We start from the raw sequence: 21,289 nt of genomic DNA, 5'->3' as shown, positions 1-21,289 counted from the left end.
GTCACAATGGCGTAACTATCGATTAAGATTCCAATAACATTATGATCGCAATTCATAATGTTTCTCTATCAGTAAATGGCGAGGCACCACTGTGAGAGTGAAACCAACTCTCCGTGCCGCTGTCACTGCAGCAGCAGGCAGTGACTCACTGCTACCCGCCACCCCAGTAATGACGGCTCCACAAGATAGCAAAACACACAAATTGGTTGTTGGATTTGTCTATAAAACCTTAACCATCAGCAATCGCCCACAAGTACGCTTGGTTTTATGTTTGTCCGTGTGAGGGACAGGCGTCACATTAAAGGACATTCTGCTCCTATACCGAACATGGTTCACTATGGTTGCAATTGGGATTTGTCAAGATTATTTTCAATATTTACACTGGTAAAGATTTAAAACAAGATTGAGCATTATGAGATATTATTAAAATGTATCAACTTATTTGCTCTAATGCGATAGGAAGAGACAATTGCACTTTCAACTGAAAATGAAAGGGCCCTTGCAATCATGTAGTTGTGTTCAGAGTCATTCTCTTCTGAAGTTTCAAGGCAATCGGTCTATGTATGGCGATGTTAGAGGGCACTTCCTGTTTTGGATAACGGTTGAAATTTGCCAAACTTCCGATGGTTGCCGTGGCCGAACCCTTTTAAAACTGCAAAACCTTATGCTAACTTTTTGCCTTTGAAGTGTCCAGTACAAATTGACACTTTTTTTTTATGTTGATATGTGATAAACGTGCCTAGACCTTCACATGATATTTAAAATGATAAATCAGTCACACATTGACGAGCCCAGACTGCACATAACAGTATATTATTGCACATGTCTCGTGCTCAATGTTGCCAGGTTTACTCTCTCTCTCGCTGTCTCTCTCTCCTCCCACTTTCTGCACACATAATGCAGTAATTCTTAAAGTAGTTGCACTACATGTGTTACACTGTGCCGTGACAATGGGACATAAAATCACAGAGGCACTACCTGAATGTCGCCACAGGGATTACAGCTCTCTGAACATAAACAATTCCCATATTTGTATGTGTTTTTATTTGTATGATATAGATATTGTGTTTGTCTCCGACTGACAAACAAATCTTTGTTTTCATATGAATAAGTTCATCATCGCACAGAAACACTCACAGAGACATACAGCTACTTTCCATCACTGACAGTGACAGTGCTTAGGCTGAATTGGCAGCAAGTGTGACTATGCTTTTACCTGTTCATTTTACATGACGAAATTAGTGTTGGGAAGTCGGGAGCCTAAAACATGGGTTTTGAAGGCTGCATGGGAGTCAAAACTGCTGATTATTACACTGTATCAAGTGGTTTTAAGGCCACCCCTTCACGGGCTCAGGGAGATGTTTTTCAGAAGACATTTTTGAAATCACTTCATTCAATGACAAGAAGGAGGTTCAGTATTTAGTTTGGAGTCAAAAATAAGACCTGCTATTCAAGACACCTGACATGTTTTTCTTTAGTTTCAAGGCTTCTCCTTTCATTCAGTTTAACAATGGAGTCTTGGAGTGTGTGTGTGTGAAGAGGAACCCACACAGGTCTGCACATTTCCATTCATTTATACAGCCTGAGCAGAGCATTATGCCTAACCTTAAACTTAACCAGCTCCCCAGATATGAGGTTATGCCTCATTAAGACCAGGTTTTGGTTCCCATGAGGACTACTGATCCTGACAAGGCCACTGTTTATGCCAGAAAAGAGGTAACAAATACCCACAGAGAGAGAGAGAGCTTAAAAATCAAACATAATATCAACAGCATTTATTCAAAATACCTGAACCTGATTTCCATGCAGCACACAGGTAGCTGAATAATATAGTGAGTGTACAAAGGCTAGTTTGCTCTGTGGTTTGCCCTCAGTCGCTCTCTCTGATCGCTTAGCTTGATGAGTCAGAGAGGCCAAGCACATTAAGCTGTCCTAAAGCTCTCTAACAGTATTCCATCAGCGCTTTTGGTGTGTCACCAAGGCTTTTTCTGTCAACGTGCCACAATTAGCAGGAACAGTGCAGTATCATGGACACGCTAGTCCATATTATTTTATGTAACGACGAGGCTCCGCGTAATTGCTGAGAGTGGGTTCAGTCACCCAGGTCACACATCATCCACTGATCGTGTGAGGCTTTAAGGCAACAATCTGCTCTGGCTTTTTTTCTTTTTTTTTATGCCTCCATGACAGCGCGTGACTGGAGGCATTATGTTTTCCGGTTGTCCATCCTGCCGTCTATCCATCCACCGCTGTCACAGCTGTCATTTCTGCCTCCTTTTCCTGTCGTCGGTTATTTCGGCCCTTAGTGTTTGCTCTGCTAGGAACTGAGAGCTACCGGGTTTGACTATCTGTCTCATTCTATATCCTTCATTTAATGTTTTTCCCTCTGTGGCTTAGTGTTTATTAAGCATGGCCAATTGCCACATTAAACACAATTAGGACTAATTAGGACCATAGTGAAGCTTGACTGCCAAACATATGCAGGGATATAACGAGATAATGTTTATACAAAGTCTGATCATATCATAATTTAAATTTGAAAGTTCAACCCTAAATTATGATGTGAGTGTATTGAAAATGCTGTGGTATAGCTGTTTTGTTTTTGTTATGGCTTTCAACCAAACACTTTGCCTTCACCTACCCACACACACACACACTCTGAGAAGCTGTTGACACAAGGGCATTATTTGTTATAATTATCTGTCTGTTTTTAATCAAACAGAAAGTGAGCAAGTGCACGAGGGTAACACAGCAGTGATCTTACTTTTAAAGTGGACAGAATAGCACTAGTGGGACATGCTTACTTTTATTGTCCCCCAAAACAGCTGTTTTTATCCCCATTAAATGTGAAATATAGACAACAATTAGAGAGAAGGAGAGAGAAGGGGGGTTAATGGTCTCACACTGTCTTCCTCAAAACAAAAATAAGGACAAGTCAGCTATTCTCCCTTTGTCCTACAAACTTTGATGATCACGACTGCGTTGAGAGATTAGTCTGAGGGAAAGAAAAGTGAAGCGGCGCTTAAGCTCCTGATCCATCCATACAGCATTTGCTAGATTTGAGTTCTTGAATACATAAATATTCTTTTTTAATGAAGGACAGCAATTTTTTTTCAAACATAAAAGAGCTCCACGATCCTCTTAGATCACATTAATATTGATATCATTGATGTGTAATATTAAGACAAGTATGCTGGAAACTGCTAATCAATGTTTTAATTATCTTAATGAATTGCCGAATTTGCATAAGTGGTTATGTTCAATGTATTTTGATGACTTTGGTGGGACATTATGCAACTCAAGTGCTATTCCCAAAGAGTTAGTTGTTATGCAAATCATGCAGCTACTACCTTTTCTTGTCTGAAAAAGTTTAACCACAGGTGTGACCACTTTCTGGTCACTGAATGGTTTGCTAGTCTGTTATTGTCATCACCCTGATGTGCTCTGCCAAGTGTTATATTTTGGTATGATTTGATTGAAAATGGATATTAATTCATACAAAATAATTCATTAATTACCATTGAAGGCACTGAGTTCAGTAACCAAGCCTATGTTTGTGTCAGTTGTCAAGTAACAACTAATTTTATTGCAGGAAAAAAAGCCTTCCTTGACAGATTTTCAGTAAAAATATATAGTGACACACAATTGCACTTTTTAAAAAATAGACTACCAAGAGGAATTAATTGACTACAGTTATGAAATGACATGAAATAATAATAGTATTGATAATACATTTTATTTTATTTAGTGTCACCTTTCATGACACTCAAGGTTACCTTACAGAAACAATTTAATGTTTTAAAAAAAAATCTAAAAGAGCCTTTTAACAATAAAACAAATATGTAGTAGGGAAATGCAGAGTGTGGACAATGAATAAAAGGCAGGTTTTTAGAAAGTGAATACATGGAAAACAGCATGGGGCTGAGTACAGAGCCTTGGGGAACATCAGAGGAGAGGGGAGGTGGGTGCTGCCAGATAGATAAGATTTAAACCAGTCCAGGGATACTAATAGATGCAATAGGAGGATGGTGTTTAAATGTAACTGTCCTGTCTTGAGCCACACAGCAAGAAGGTTGCTGGTTCGTATCCCGCTCTGGGCCTCTCTGTGTGGAGTTTGCATGTTTTCCCTGTGTGTATGTGTGTGGGCTTTCACTGTGTACTCCAGTTGAGGGGTGGGAATCTGTAGCCACTTAATGCATCTCGATGATGCACAGTTGCATTGTAAGTAACCAAATGTAGCAGCATCCTCCGCTTATAACATCTTGATTCACAAATCACATTTATCACTTTTAAGATAAAATGTAAACTGAATTTGCTTTTATGTGCAATGTTTGACAGCTTAGCCATATTGGCACCCGTGTGGCTCTAATTCCTTGCTCTTGTTTGGAGCACATGTGACATTAGCCTCCAGTCCTCAGTGCAGTTATATTTACGTATGATTCGGAATCAGTGAGGGCTCTTCAGAGTTCCACTTCTTTGTACCATCTATTTCACATTATTTAACGTTGAAGAACTGGTATGTGAATCAATAGAGAATCGTCCATGCCCAAAATTGCGATGCATTGAAGTATCAATATTTTTCCCCACCCCTACTCTAGTTTCCTCCCACATGTCCAAAAAACATGTGAGGGTTAAACACTCTAAATCAGTAGTTCTAGTACCACCTGAGAAAATATTGAGCTCTCGGAGTAACACAATTATCATCAACATTAACGTACAGTGGTATAAATAGGCCGAGCAAAGCCATCTACGGACTTTTCACAGTCTTTTCATCATTCTCCTCTTCCTCACAGATACTGTCATAACAAAATTAGATTAAGATGGAGCGAGAGGTAAGGTGACTCTAATTATTATTATTTAATTTCACAAACCCTGGTATATACAGAACAGTATTAATGGGACTCCAAGTACCACCAGAGGAAGCTTACATACCATTTGTGGTACATGCACCAGTTTGAGAACCCTGGCTCTAAATTTCTGACAAGTGTGAATGGTTGTTCATCTCTATGTTGGCCCTGACATGGACTGGCGACATGTCCACGGTGTACTCCGCCTTTTGCACTATGTCGGCATGGATTGGCAGCAGCAGCTCCGTGACCCTCATGTGGAGGACAAAGCGGTATAGACGATGAATGGGTGAATGAATGTCCTGTCGTTCCTGAGTCTGTGGCATTAAAATTCATGTGGCACGGCCTAAATCCAAGGCTGCGGAGTTACAGGATATTATGGATGTCAGTGGAAAGAGAAGACTGTGGTTTTGAGCCTCTGTCATCTCCTCTGTCATCAACTCTGCCCTCTTTCTCAATTCTATCCCCTTCTCTGTTTTCTTTCTCCAGTTCTCTCCAATTTTTTAGTTTATGTTCCATCTTTCTTTTTGGCTCTCATCCTCCCCTCTCATCCCTCTTATCCTCTTTAACTGAATCGACCCCCTTCCTTCTTTGGCTCCCATCATCTCCCCTCATCTCCACCCCTCCATCCTTTGAGTGTCTGCTTTTAGAAGCAGTCTCCTGAACCCAAAGCCTATTTTACGGGGAGTAGTTTCTCACTCCTGACGCTGCGCTTTGAGAAAATTAGTAAGTGACTGACATGAGACATCCACAAATTGAATTTCTCAAGAGGGAAGACAGATGGACAATGACAAAAACGCACACATGCACACACACGTGTACAAGTCAGCAAATTCCTGCTATTTTTTGCAGGGACAGTGTCTGAAATTTGTTTTATACTTTTGAGAAAGTTATTAAAAGTGTGGGGTTTTAACAAAGCATGCTGGTGTTTGTTGATTTGATATTTTCCATGATTTGCATTGCACTTTTCTGAGTTGTTGAACATCATTTCATAGCTCATTCCTTCTTTTTTTGTCATTATTATTAAAATTTAATTTTTTTCAGTGCCCTTCGCACACACACCCATATAGTAGAGGCCACAGTGGACGGGAAGAAAGTGCACTTCAGCGTCATTCACACAAAAACAAGCACCTTGCCGCAGTGTTGTGTGAGGGTGTGATAAAGAATGGAACTGCCGTGAATGTATTCCGAAGACAACTTTTTATGCCTTTGATTCATTGCCGTGTTCTCACTAACATCACCCGCTCTTTTCACTGAGCAGGGGGAGGAGGAGGCAACTATGAATAGTGTGTCTGGAAACAGCAACTGACAAATCCCGTGTGTTGCTGATGAAACTCCATTTTAGTTTTTTATCTGCTCGCTGCTCTATGCACATTTTTCACAAACTGGAATGTAAACAAGTCTTTAACATGTGCAGTATTGGATAATACTCAGAGAATATTAGTGCTACTTTTGACGGTGTACAGTGTAGAACATGCTTCGGCCATGTGTCTGCGTTTTGGCATCTTTGGCGCATTCGACATGCTAGTCTCACTGCCGACATTTATCAGAGAACATCCGATGCTGTCTTTGTGAGAGCATGGGTACTTATGTGTGAATTTGTGTGCCTACACTGCACACTCATCTACCATGGATGTCACAAATCATTCTTGACATGTGCAGTAATCTCTGACATCCATACATGCTATGTTCCTATTGAATGACTTTCATAAGATCCTTTTGGGGGGGATATTTCAGTACTCTCCTTTTTTTTCCTTTTACAGGGACCTTTACTCATTTGTATGTTCAAATGTTTATTTAAGGATCCAACTATTTATTATCTTTTATTTCAAGCAAACATTTACAAGACAGGAATATGTGTCTACCTGTGTAGGTATTTGTGCACTCTGCCTGTTGCACATAGCGATCACCTGTTTACTCTGCACAGCAGCATTCTGTTCTCCTACGTGGCAAATATGCCCTTGCCGTAGTAGCAACCTCGACAAGGTGCAAGTGCAAAGGGAATCGGAGATGCCAATCTGATTGTTTTATGATATATTACACTCAAACATACCCAAGATTAATTACCAGGCTCAGCTAAACCCTTTTTAAAAGCCAATACCAAACAGCTGTGAAAAAAAATTGCCATGTGCTTGAAACCTGGGCCGAATGTCTGAGTGTCACCTCATTTTCACCTCCACGTCTCATAGCTCACCTTTGCCGCAAAACCTAAGGATTCCATGTTTGACTTTGACTCAGTATTAATCCATCTTTGAACTTCTGAATTTCAATCCATTTGGGGCTTTACTTCCTTGGATGGTGGGGACATAAAAAAGCCAGGAAAGTTCAGCAACTTTTCAACAAGTGAATGTAAAAGGGAGGGAGCATGATCTATCCAATCGTCTTCATTGTCACACACACTTATTAAATGATGGAACAAGAGGAAAGGGGAATAGACATCACGCTTTTTGCATGATATATTCCCTTTAAGGAACATAGCTCTGGGAGAAAAAGCAGCAGGGGGTCTGTAAAATGTACACTTGTGTGAATTTGAACGTGAAAGAATCTACATACTTTTTGTCTCCTCTGAATTTGAATCCTGAATATTTGTTTCATCTTTATACCCCAAGCATTTTGGCTGATTTCCAGCCTTCTTCCACTGGAAGCAGATGTACCCCCCCTACATGTGTTGGGGTGTGGAAACAAGTGTTGTGTAGCCTAAGAGCCAGCCGTGCATGTCTGATGTGTTTAGGTAGGAGAGAGCTGGTGCTGGCTTGTGAAAATGTGTGTGTGTGTGAATTGTAAGAGAAGTTCCTTAGGCAACAGAAAGCAAGACTGCGAGTGATTTCTGCTGCTATTCATAATCCTTGTTATACAAGGCTGACGTTTTGTTTATACTACAAATTAAACCCCCAGACCATCAGGAATCTTTTTTCAGGCCTTCTTAACTTGGCTTTAAGCTGTGATAGCTTCAGGATTTACAGATGCCGGGCTACATCTGTGCCTTGTTTACCAAGTGTTTGTTCTGTTGGATTCCACCTCATTAATCTTGTTCTGTATCTTTCTCTATTTGTCACTGCAGCTGCAATGCAGCTTTATGAATAATACAATGATACATTTTTGAGAGGCACAGAAGAAAATTGGTCTTAAGATTTGTTGACAGGGAAGAGGAAGACAAAATAATAACAGCATACTAACATTGGTCAATAACAGTCATAGCTTCTGAGTGACAAAGGGGTGAATTTATCGCCTGACTACTGTCTGGTTACATTTTTACAGCACTTATGGAGCCGATTTATATGCAAATCTAAAATAATTACTTTAGTATAATGCCAACATGAACATCGTGTCAAGTGTTATTTAAATGCTACTCTCAAACCGTAAATTGCAGATAGAGGTTGGGGATTACGTAGATGTTTGATCTCTCACCCAATACTCTTTTTTTGTTATTAACTTTCAAGTTTTGCAATTAAATTGTTCATTTTGCTCAAGTCAAACGTGAGTTTCGTATCATAATTGATATTTCTTATTTTTATGAAGCCAAAAGAAGTTACATTACCTATTGCAAAAAAGGTTCTCATGATAATACAAGCAGTGTATGAAATTAATGAAAAATGAAACAAGTGACACCCAACAAGTAAACATAGCAATATCTAGTGCATCGCTCTACCCATCCCTCATTCCATGCCTCTCTTTATTTGTACTGCCAAACTGTCAGGAAGGCCGCAGTTCCTTTGTATTCATATGCGATCTCGAGGACACAAAAGTGCTGCCAACCAGTCTGCTCTGTTTTCCATCCTCTGTCTCCCTTTCTGTCTCAACCTCTCTTCCTTTCTGTGTCCGCCGTTCTTCCGTTCCTCTGGAAAGACAGCAGACAGGTGTGGCAGGAGTAGAGACAGATGGCAAGGATGACAGGAGAAACTTTCCGAGTCCAAAGTGAAAGCAGAAGATATGAACAATTCAGCACAAACGCACATGCAAACAGGCACTTTTTTGACTTTTCTGCTGCTTTACTTGCAGGTAATGGCACTGTGGGGATTCATTCAGGGTTTAGCATCCCACATGCAGAATGCACAGCTATTCTTCTTAGGACACTGCATTGATGTCCATCCATTTGGACACACTAAAAAATCACTATCCTTAACTGTAACCATAGTGATGCCTAATCCTAACCTTAAAGTGGAATTCCTGGGCCCTATGTTTATAAATGTGTGTGTGTAAGTGAATAGTACTTACATAAAGTTTCATAATTGGTCCAGTAGATCACCTTTGGCAGCAGCCGCGACAAGTGACATGGCTGCCATCCAATTCGATCTACTGGACCAGTTGTGAAACTTTTAGTAATTGGTCTTTTTCACCTCACTACAATTCCATTTAACTCTGTGTAACTAGTTCCGCAAAAATTTGATACTACCTCAATAATACCAGGTTTTGGTCTCCATGAGGACTACTGGTCCTGACAAGGTCTCAGGAGGTAGCAAATACAACACACACATACAGTGCATATGGCCTCTATAATAAACCTCTGATGCTTTGGCCTTGAGGCTGATGCGTATGATAGAGAGTGTGACAGCTTATAACATCACGATGATGAAGATGTCATTGAGCCGCGGCGTTTTGCGCGTGACCTGCGTGTTTGGGGAGAGATTGAATTCCAGGCTCTCCCCTCCTTTTATACAGCAGGTCATTCTGAATACAACCCATTCATATGATGCATAAGACAGTGTTGCACAGAGAATACACACTCACCTGCTCTGTATCCCTGGACATTTTGTGCACAAGAGTTATTGTGCACACTCACATTCCCCCTATGCACACACTTTTGTCCTAGCCTTGTCCCCATTTCAGTCAAGGCCTAGTGCTACCTCTGGATGGGCCATTGCCTCCTGTATGCCATAAAGGTATTGCATATACTAAAACCTACATGTCCTCTAATTTACTGCAGCCTAGCACTCGTATTAGGGCTAATGAGGCCTGTGGATGAGCTCTAAAAAGAAGAGGACAAGAGGACCGATGAAGGTTCTCGGCTGTATAAAGTGACACTAACCCCGCACTGCAGTCTGTTGTTCCATGTCAAGGATGATGCTGTTGTTAAGTTTGATGTCTACTTCTGTAGAGGGACGTCTTTTCATGATGTGTTGTAAATCAAGGATCAAAAGCAGCCATCTTCCCTCATTATTTTCTTCTTCCCACCCACACACACACACTGTTTTCACTTCATTAAGCTGTTGTGCATCCTGTTTTTTTCTGTCCTGTGTTCATTTCATCTCCACCTCCCTGTGAATTTATGGAGTGATCATCTTGAAGGTTTTTTTTTTTTTTTTTTTTTTTTAACTAGAAAACAAGCGTTCAGCATGTTCTCTATAAAACTGTAAGCACATGTACATCCAAACAATTTCGCCTCCCATGTGGTGCAAGGTGGAACAAGGGCCGTTCTTCAAGGAGTTCGCCTGTTCTCCCTGTGTGTGTGTGGGTTTCTCCAAGTTCTCCGGCTTCCTCCCACATTCTAAAAACATGCAGATTTGGGGATTAGGTGAATTGGTTACTCTAAATTGACCGTAGGTGTGAGAGTGTGAGTGAATGGTTGTTTGTCTCTATATGTGGCCCTGCGATGGACTGGCGAACTGTCCAGGGTGTACCCCACCTATTGCCCTATGTCAGTTGAGATAGGCACAGCACCCCCCGTGACCCAGTAGCTTCCACTAATGAAGCCCATTAACACCGAGCATATCATCAGTGATACGTTTGGGCAATCGCTCTTTACATTACCGTAACTACACAAAAATCAGGGGTTTCTGAAAGCTAAGAACTTGTACTTCAAAGCCAACTGTATTATGGTAATTTATGATGCCAATGCAGGAAGCCAGCGATCCAGCGTCTTTGTCCCCCCCCCCTCTCCACACACTCGGAGAAACAGATGATAGAGCAGCAAATTTTATCTAAACATGCCCTGAAGATGACCCTTTTGATTGATAAACTGCTGCTTGTTTCCTGTTTTTGCACATTTGGATACTCAAAAATGTTTTATTGGAAATATGTTTCATACTGTTCAAATTTCAAAATTAAAATGTCTTATTCATGTACACAACTACAGTGTGTTTTTCGGGTCAAGAAAACAAACAAAAAATATGATTTTAGTAGTGTATTGACAGTTTAAAGTCAAGAAAACCCCAAAAAATGGAAAAAGTGGGCAAAAGCACTTATAGCAGGATATGTGTTCAAGAGTTAATTCATATATTTATGTAGTTACAGGGAATCTCTGAGTACAGTCACAATGTTTTGAACCTCAGTGATTACAGTTTATTGCATTTAAAATGAAAATGTTTCCTTTTTTTTTATTTCAGGATATTTTCTGCAGACATTGTTCCCGCCCTCTCGGCGTTCATTCCAAGGCTGCATGCAAGCAATTGTGGTGGATGACCAACCTGCTGATTTACATGCGGTGGAAAAAGGCACCATTGGAGCTTTTGAGAATGTTAGCCTGGACATGTGTGCAATCCTAGACAGGTAAGAACGATAATTCCCACATGCACACACGAACAATCACATGCGTGAAAATACTGATTCTAATCATTTACAAAGCCCCAAACAATGAGCGTTACAAATCAAGTGGTTTCAAATTGGAAGATGCAGTAAACAAGAACGTTACATAGAGTCTAAATTCTTTTTCAGAGATATATGACAACAGGCTGATGAAAATGTTTATGTATGGCTGGTTTTTGTGTGCTTGTCGGACTGATAAATGGTTTTGGTGGATTCATAGAGTAAAAGGAGGTGTGTGTGAACACACAATGGTATTTCATTGTAAACTGAAAGTAAAGAGTGGGTTTCATCTCGGGAAAACGCTGTGATCCTCATCAAACATCAGAAATAAGCCACTCATTTGTCTAGTTCATTGCCAAGTATATCAGAGCTGGAACTCTGCACAGCATGTCTCAATGTTGGCTCACTGAAAGAATTCATTACAACTTGTTGACATTTCAATTTATTTCCTTGTCGTGAACTAGACAAACACATTGGGATGGATTTGCCATATATAGAATCAGCCAAGCCTTGAGCTCATTTTGAGTGCTCCCTTACATTGAGTCTGGTGTCTGTGGCAAAGTGTTTAAACTTTGTGGACTGGTTTAACCTCCAGCGCTTATGTTAAATAAAGGGCAGAGGAAAGCTATGCATTATCGTAACCTTTAAGGAAGACACATTAAGGGGAAGCAAGACTGGGAAGCTCCAATTAGGAGCTGACCTTGCACTGATTGGAACAACATTCTCCCTCCAGTGAGCGATTTGTTTTCAGATCAGCTTTGTCAATAGCACTTACCTTCATCAATTTCCTTGCCCAGAGAAGTAGACACCAGCTGCCACTGCTTGTTTATGATCAGTGTCACCCTCACTTACGGGAGATCTGCTTCCGAGGATGCTAGAGTATTTAGTTGGACCATGTCCACACTATAGACACATTTGGAAAAAGCTGTACATGCAAAAACCCAAGCTTTCTTGCACAAAAGCATAGGTTCATGCTAAAAAAGTTTTATTTTTCGATGTGTTTTAAATATAGTGGTTTGATCAAAGATGCTTAATGTCACCCAGGGTATCAGTCTTAAAGGCACTTAAACTGTGAAGTAAAGTTTGAAGTGAAATTGTTTTCTTTTTATCCTTTGAAAAAGGAAAAGTATCTCAATTCAATGCCTTAACCTGACCGCAGGTGTGTCATTCTAAAAGCTAAACTTCAAAACATAATTCAGCCGGCGATTATTTCTCCCTCCAACGATTGATTTTCCTTCAAAATATATTTGCACATGCACATTATTTGTACCAGTAACACATTTCCCTCCATGAATGTGGAAGAAAAAGCCTTGAAATTTAATCATGGCTCAAATGCCAAAATGTCACCCCCACTTGCTGCTGCACCGTGGTGGTTCAAAGCAATTAAACCTCTACTTTTCTGTTTCTGGTGTCAAACGATGGTGCAGACAAATGAAAAATAAAAAGTAGGTTTGGTCCCATCATAGTACCATTATCCAGACGTGCAATGCAGACATAATGCATATGATGTCACAGCAACATTTACCTGACAAATGACAAAATAAAGCAGCTCTACGACCACATAATGATAATGTACATAAGTTGTCTTCTTAACAGTAGCCTATATTGTTTCATATGTGTATGATGTGCTACACTATGGCAATGTAAATGTCCCCACTGCGGGACAAATAAAGGACTATCATCTTATCTTATGCTCATAGTGAGTGCGTTTACATGCACACTAAAAAACTGATTATTATCGGGTTTTTGTAGTTATCTGGTTATTCAAGTGCTCATGTAAACGGAATAATCTGATTTCATTATCAGTCATTTTAGTGTGCATGTAAACACACACATTGATTAATTGATCTTTGAGACACTGTATATATAAGATTAAGATTACTGATCTGGTTTAGTATAAAAAACAGTCAGACAGTTCCCTAATTGTATGTGACGTCTATCTGCATCAGTCCTGGAGGCAGGAAAGAGAATTTTTATGATTGGTGCGAGAGTCAGTAGATTTTACTGCCACTGTGGTACAAAAATTATTACTATTGCTGATCGTGCTGCATTTCCAGTGCGGTTAGTTGCTCACTTCAAGGTTACGTTGGTCAGATTTTTGGAACAAACTTATGAAGGCCCTAATGGCCACAAGCTTATACCTATTCCCGCTGCTCGCAGTGTTGCCCAGCTCTGTTGCTTCAAATGTGTGAGCCCTGCTGTACTTTAGGTGGGCCCTGTTCTGCCAGGATGAATGGGCACACTGTTACCATCTAACTAATCAGAATGTCTTTGAAGGCAGCTCAATAGCCCTGTCTGACCTCTTTTTGATCAATGCCGTTCTACTGTGGGATTCTCTTTAGGCTGAGAAGCAAAACACACACACACACGCACGTCCCCACAGACACAATTTCATGCTTACACAAACAGGGGAAAAGCTTGGTGCATGCAAATTTCTTTATCCCACAATGTCACTGTTATTCTGTAATGGTACCACAGCAGCACAGGCTGTGGCACATAAAATCGTGTACGCACACACCAGATGTGCACTACCCTCTCTTTATCACATTTGGCTCTTGTCTCATACAAACCCCAGAACATACAATACTGTTGGTGAACATAAGTGTTCACGGCTTGCCAAGCGTAATATTTTGATTTTCAGTGGTTGTCGATCACGGCTCATTGTGAACACAAAATAACATTTTACATGTGCTTAATAGTCTGTTGATGCCACAAGAAAGTGTAACACACAAGGTTCACAAAGATATTAGATTGCATTTGCTGTACATTCAGTGGAAGGTTGAGAAAACCAAGGGGATATTATGGTTCCAATAAAAAATGAATGACGGGGGTTGTTTCTTAAATTAAAACATATTTTTAAATTATGTGAAGTACCGTTACCTTGGTGACTCGACAGTTTTAGGTCCTTTTTGGTTCAGTCAAGCTTATGATTAGAAGTCATTGATTATATGGTTTGAAAGGAAATATAAAAGTGCCAGGAACATTTTAAAGACCATGTATTAACATTCAGGCTGCATTATCCAATGATCTGTGGCCAGCACTTAGTACAGGTCTGAACTGAGGTGGTCTGTGGATCCATGTTGCTGTATATTTCTTTGCATGCATAAATGCAGTGCATCCTTCAGGACATATTAGAGAGCACCTCTACAGATGACGTCCTCTAAGTCTTCAAACATTTTTCTTTGTCTCTCACTCTCTCTCTCTCTCTCTCTCTCTCTGTCTACCTGTCACTTGCACTCATACACAGACACAAACACATTGACAGCAGAAACATTAGTGCAGTCAATGTTGCCATCACAAACAGACCAGATGAAGCACCTGTCCAATCAAGATGCATGTTACTTCCAAGTGTGAACAGTCGTACTCAACAGTGTCCGCTTGTGGTCGGATCTCTCAGGACAGACCATCTGGGGCTTTTTTCTGACTATTAATGGTCAAGTATGGACCTCACCTGAAGCCCACAAAAGCTGCGCCACGTTACACGTTAATTGCTGGGATTAATACGACCGAGATTAACAAGATAAAATAACTTAACACAGTTAACGCAAGTTGGTTTACTTCTGGTGTGCACTGACCTTTGACATTAAAGCCATTCATTATCTGCACGAAACAGCCGCTTGCCTGCAGTCAGTCAGATAGAGATAGAGATGGAGAGAGGTGAGGGATTGTTGGGCGGAAGGTTTCATTTTAAGAAGCCCCCGCCACCGTGCAGCAAACACTGGGTAACATATCCAACTTGAAACTCTCCATCCATCCATCCATCTTCTACCATTTATCCTCCACATGAGGGTTGCTGGGCTAGTACTGTGCCAATCTCAGCTAATTTCACTGAAACTGACACTTTACTTCCAGTTCAAAGTCCAATCAGTGACAATGTTTGACAGCATGTACCTTTTTTAATCTATTGACAGCACGTATTACTATGTACTGTACTTGCATGTGCATCCAGCCCAAGTACACATACATTTATTTTCTTATCACTTTTTTTATATTAATCTTCATTGTCGTAACATGTCGTAGCATAATCATAGTATGTCTCTATGAACAAACCGACAGTTCAGTCACTTAGTTACTGTACATATGACTCACCAATCACCATATCTCCCTCAAAAGGATAGAATGCCTCTGTGCTGCCTAACTGCCCGACTCCCTGCATGTCTTAAAAAACGATTCAGTATTTGAAAGGACCCCTGTAGCTCCTAATAGTCAGTTTTTGTTTTTCTTCCAGCTGGTTTTCCTCTTATCATCACTTTTTGTGTGCTTGTTCCAACACCACAGTGCCTCGGGATCCATCCCCGCAAGGCCTGCAGCCAGTTCAAACCACACAACTTTGATATATTTCATATTTCAATGGGTTTTCAAATTTTAACAAGTAAAAACAGTGATGTCTTAACTGCTACAGCGTGTGCTCCGAGCTGTATTCACAATGAGGCACCATGCGGATACTGAATTGTAACTATTTTTTGGCAAAGAAAACACAATTGTGCATTACAGCGACCATCTGTATTTCTGAACACTGCACTTGTGTTTTAGTATGCGCAGACATGCAATATTGTTGTTCTCATCAACATTTTTCTTTTATTCTTACCCAATTTAAGAGCATAAATCAGAGAATCTGCAGCGCAGAAAATACCCATGTTCTGTGATCAGTCCTTGATATTTCCGGTTAGCTTGCATATGTTACAACTTTGGGTGCAATTTTCAACCCATACATTTATCTCACGAGTCTTAGAGTGTGTCTCTCCATTAGAGCTGAAACGATTAATCGATGAATCGATTATTGATCGATTGCTAAATTAATCGCTTTGTTTGAAGCTTTTTTCATGATTAAAACAAGATTTCTGATTGTTTTAGCTTCTTAAATGTGAATATTTTCTTTGTTTCTTTGCTCCACATAACAAAGAAATCATTAAAATTGAATCATTTTGGTTTGTGAACAAAACAAGACATTCAAGAACATCGTCATTTCCAGCTGTGACAAACACTGATCAATGTTTTTTAACATTTTATGACATTTTATGGACCAAACGATTCATCGATTAATCGAGAAAATAATCGTCAGATTAATCGATTACGAAAATAATCGTTACTTGCAGCTCTACTCTCCATGTTGCTATACAACTAAGCGAAACTTGAAGGGGATTTCCTCTAGTTGCTATTGATTACTAACTGAAACATGTACATTCACTGTAGTACATATTACATTTTAATCATACAGTCGTGCTGGCACATTGATGTACATCAGCACTAGCCGAGACATGGCATTAGAAAATGATCACTGACATTTTACGACCTTTTCTTCCGAGCCATTTTTCTTCTTTATGACTATTTCCATTGTTTTAGGACACCATGGCTCAATCTGCTCCATAGAGGGAGATATTTACTATGTACATCACGCTTCTCGTGTTTATTACAAGTGCTTATTAAGTTCGCTTGAAGCTCGTCCTCATTGTGGTTTCACCACAGTCATTCAATATATACAATATACAGTAAATACAATCCAACAAAAGATAGATGGTGCAGAAGGTTACGTGTGAGAAACTATTTTATGTTCATATCAACATGGATGCATTTACATCTGCTTTATGAAGCTCAAAAGCATTGTGGGGATACTTTTTAAAGCAGGAAAAACTCAAAAGGACTTTCCCTCCTCTTTCCCTCTGTCCAGGTGTATGCCTAATCACTGTGAACACGGAGGCCGCTGTAAACAGACGTGGGACAGTTTCAGCTGCACCTGTGATGGAACAGGCTACAATGGAGCCACGTGTCACACGTGTAAGTACTGGAGAGGTCTGCTCACCTTACTCACCTACCACCGTGTTCTCTTCCTCGTGGGTTTCTTGTTTGGTCGTCCTTGTGTGATTAAACAGTTTCTCCTTTCAACGCCACCGACCTCGGTAGTGTGACAGCCCAAGCTACTGAAGTGCTCAAAGGCCAGGCGTGTCTGATGTTGCTGTTTGAGAAGAGGCAACTCACAAACGGCTCTATAGCAGACAAAGAGAACAAAGTCGGGGAGAAAGAGCCACAAAAATTGTTCTCTTTAAAGACCAGGGGCAGAGAGATAACATTAAACTACAGTATATTGTGTATTTCCAACCTTAAGTCACCGATTTAAAATGAGCATGTGTGTGTGCGATGTGAGAAGAGGAAGGTATTGCTCAAGCTTTGACAATAAAACTGCAGAAATGTGATGAAAACAATATGAGATGGCTTTGTAAGACCAGAAGTCTCTCTGTGTCAATAACAGTTAACAGGGTATTTCACGAGTAAGATATGGTTAAAGGAACAGCTGTAACATAGAGATCAAGGTGTCTGGATTGTGACTCCAAAGTTGCAGGTCTATTCTGGGAACTTTACAATCCATGCTGACTGTGACAAACCAATGTCCTTAAGCAAGGCAATGAAGATTTGCAAAGTTTAGTCATCAGATTACTTATATGTCGAAGACTACAAACTAGTCCTGAGTGGACCCTGTCTCTTGCCCTGTCTCGGATTGGCTCATGACCTTTAAATGGATAAAATGGCCAGTGGATGTTATGAAGTAGGATGAACGAGGACTTGAAGACAAACTAGTAATAAAAAGCCAACACAAACAAAGTCAATTTAAACTCACATGGACACTATTGAACTGTCTAGAAAGTTTCAGTCCAAGTCACACTCTCACATTTGTCTTTGAAATGTAATTCTTTCCCCCCGTCTGTCTCCGCGCAGATCAACACAAACATAACATCAATATGTTGTCAGATAGATTGCTAGAGTGTGAGGGACAAGACAGCACTTCCTGACAGACGCCGAATAGAGAGTGGCAGCCACCTGAAACGGCTTTCTGCAGGAAGAAACATAAGAAAGTACATTTAGACAAGATGGTGCTACTTGAAAACAATCCACAAAATCTACAATAAAATAAATTGTGTTGGTTATCAAACAAAAATATACATAATAAAGCTTCTTGAGGAGGTGTGTTATCTTTATTGTCTTTCTAATGTTATTTTTTTGCAACAAATTCCTGAGCAACTCTATTTTTGCCAAACTATCAACTCCATTTTTGTATTGTCAGTAAAATCATTGCTTTAACTGCAGTGCCACTGCCCTCAGGCTAAAGTCAACATTATTGTGTACCAGTAATGGTGAATTTGTTCGTAGGCAATAATGAGATCCGTGTCACTGCTATGTCTTACAAGAGTTTAAATATAAAAATATATTTTTTTAAATTACAGTTTGTTCAGGGTCCTTAAGTTGGAGAATAATACATCTGTATAACATGATGAGGTCATAAGATTATAATGTGTGTTTTCTGAAAATTTCACTCAGCACTTTTAAACTACTTTTTTTACTATGCGACTATGGACTCTGAGTCATTTTTGTCTCCCTCAGAACCCTTCCTCCTCCAACTGATTTTCTTTCCTTGTTTTTCTTTGCTTGACCTCCTCTCACAGCGATCTATGAACCATCGTGTGAGGCCTATAAACATTTGGGCAGGTCCTCTGACACCTACTGGATTGACCCTGATGGCAGCGGACCACTTGGTCCCTTCAAAGTCAACTGCAACATGACAGGTTTGTATATGGGAGCAGCTAAAAAGCATTGTTCTCTGTGTTTTATGGTGTGTGCACACACTTCCCGACTCCATACAGCCCCACTAACCTGTGAGGTAAGGGAACTTTCCAGCCCTCCACAGTCTTAACCTCGAGCAGCAGAGCTCTTAACCTGCTACACCTGGGGTTTCCATGGTAACGCTGTCACTGCTGACATTTAGCTGTGAAGGAGCAGACCCACACAGTGTTACACAAACACACACACCCGACCACACACACCCACAGCGAAAACACAAGAAACAGACTTGTTATGCAAACCTAAGAGTACTCGCAACAGTCTGAGTGACACTTCTGTCTCTCTCCCTCTCTCTCACGCGCACACACACACATGCAGACACACACAGACACACACAGACATGGCTGAATAAGTAGATATTCTGCAATACACAAGCATGGTGACAGAGCAAAGGCGAGACTTTTAATGAAATGTCACTGCAGTCCGCCGGCTAGGCCCTTGGTCTTGCTGAAAAGCACACACACACACACCTCACACTGAGTGAATGAACAGGCAGAAGTCTGAGTGACTAGCTCATGCTATAACAGTGCACAAATGTCTATTAAACTCAGGACTCTCCGCTGTAACTTCATTGAAGAAAATTCACTGCCATGCCAGCTAAACTCCTCTCTAATGTGTGTGTACTGCATTTAAATGTAAGTGAAGTCCGGTGATCATCTTAAATAGTCCAGAAATAAGAAAAACTATAAAAACAAACAAACGTAAGGCGAAGGGACACCTACAAAATAAGATTGTTTGCCTTCTGCAAGGACCCCTGCCAGTGTGTCACCACAACACGGAGTATTGGGGCCAAACTGAAGTGGAAAAATATTTTTATCTTAAAATCGTAATATATTAAAAGGCATATTACGAGAAAAGTCGCAATATTATGAGAAGTCTTAATATATTTTTATATTACTTAATTACATGTTTTATTATTATTTCTATTAATATTAATAATATTAAATAACAACAGAGCGCAGATGTAACCAGCAGTAGCCTTACAGCCATTTCCTCTTCCACAAAAGTGATGATTTCTTCGAAACAGACTCAGTTTCTTGCACAATCTTTTCCCGGAGTCCTGATGCTTATGTGATAATGTGGTGCTGATGTGCCAAAAGATGTATTTCCTTATTTGTGAAGCCCATTTGAGAACGACTGTGTTTGCCCTGTTCTGTAAATTGTTTGTGTGTATTTGTTTGTATGTGTAGAGGACAAAGTATGGACGACAGTCATGAACAACCTACCGCCCAAAACAACAGTTACCGGCTCCAGCAGAGACAGACGCACAGTCCTACAGGTCAACTACAGCGCGTCAATGGACCAGGTAACTAAACTGGATTCATGCATGCCCATTATACACAGATGTAATGTCCTATTATACTAATATGATGAACTAATTTGTATTTTATTGCTATAGGTGTAAACATAATTGTATTTTATTTGTAGATTAACATTGTTCACATTTTTTGCATTTCTATGTACTTGAATTTACAAATGTACTTTCATATAACATATTCATATAATATCTTCAGCATTTTGTTGAAAATTATTTATTATGATGGGTCATCACTTGTAGTATAAGTTAGGTTCTCAAATTGACCATTTTCCTCCTTTTTTGACCTTATTTTCCCCAATTTTGTCCAATATTTTTGCTGTTACACAGTGGCAAAATGTACTTTAGACACTATAACATTTTGTGCGTGTTGCTCAAAACTTGCTAGAAATGGGCCCAGTTTTACACAACTCGCTCACAGTGATCGACAGTAATAACATTTATTTTCAACAACAGTCAACAAAAGTTTGAATCAAATGCAACAAAGCACTAATCATATATCTCCACCCTTTTTAATTAATTAACTTGTTAATTGAACCACACGGAAACATCTATGCATCATTCATCTAATTTCTTTTAATCATGTGTGTTCAAGAAGGCCTACATTTCCATGTCAGGCTGTGCTCCCTAAAAACTGCAGGGGAAAAAAACAAGCTGTGTTCAGTTAGTAGATTCTAAATGTGTGCCACTTATCTCATGGCAGAACGCTGTGGCTGGAGAGCCAAACACAGTCCATCAGTGTTGGCTCGTTGAAGGTTTACAACAAATTATTTGACTTTTGTGTTGGCAAATTTATTTGTCACAATTAGCGCTAACGGGAAAGCTGTGCTTTCAGTCGTTTGCGTTTGCCAACATGGTGCTCTTGAGGATCTAGGGAACCTTGATTGCCCAGTATTCATCATGCGTAATTCAATTAAATAAACACATTGTGCCGTCGCTAGCTAGTTTGCTGGAAAAAAAAATAATAATAATATGTTGCCAAGTCAATTGTATG

At 40.0% G+C, this 21,289-nt stretch overlaps 1 protein-coding gene across 1 annotated transcript in view; it reads left to right on the top strand.

The window, feature by feature from the left end:
- cntnap2a (contactin associated protein 2a) overlaps positions 1-21,289 on the top strand; it is a gene marked incomplete at both ends in the record, with an annotated part of 311,484 nt that overhangs the window by 188,448 nt on the left and 101,747 nt on the right. The window contains 4 exons of the mRNA XM_083901554.1: positions 11,171-11,333; positions 17,038-17,144; positions 18,806-18,925; positions 20,171-20,286. Coding sequence (XP_083757680.1) covers positions 11,171-11,333; positions 17,038-17,144; positions 18,806-18,925; positions 20,171-20,286 — 506 coding nt within the window. The remainder of the gene's footprint in view (positions 1-11,170; positions 11,334-17,037; positions 17,145-18,805; positions 18,926-20,170; positions 20,287-21,289) is intronic.

The sequence above is a fragment of the Microchirus variegatus genome, assembly GCF_963457635.1.
Source record: "Microchirus variegatus genome assembly, chromosome: 15".
Taxonomy (NCBI): domain Eukaryota; kingdom Metazoa; phylum Chordata; class Actinopteri; order Pleuronectiformes; family Soleidae; genus Microchirus; species Microchirus variegatus.
This window is presented reverse-complemented; position numbering and strand designations above follow the sequence as displayed.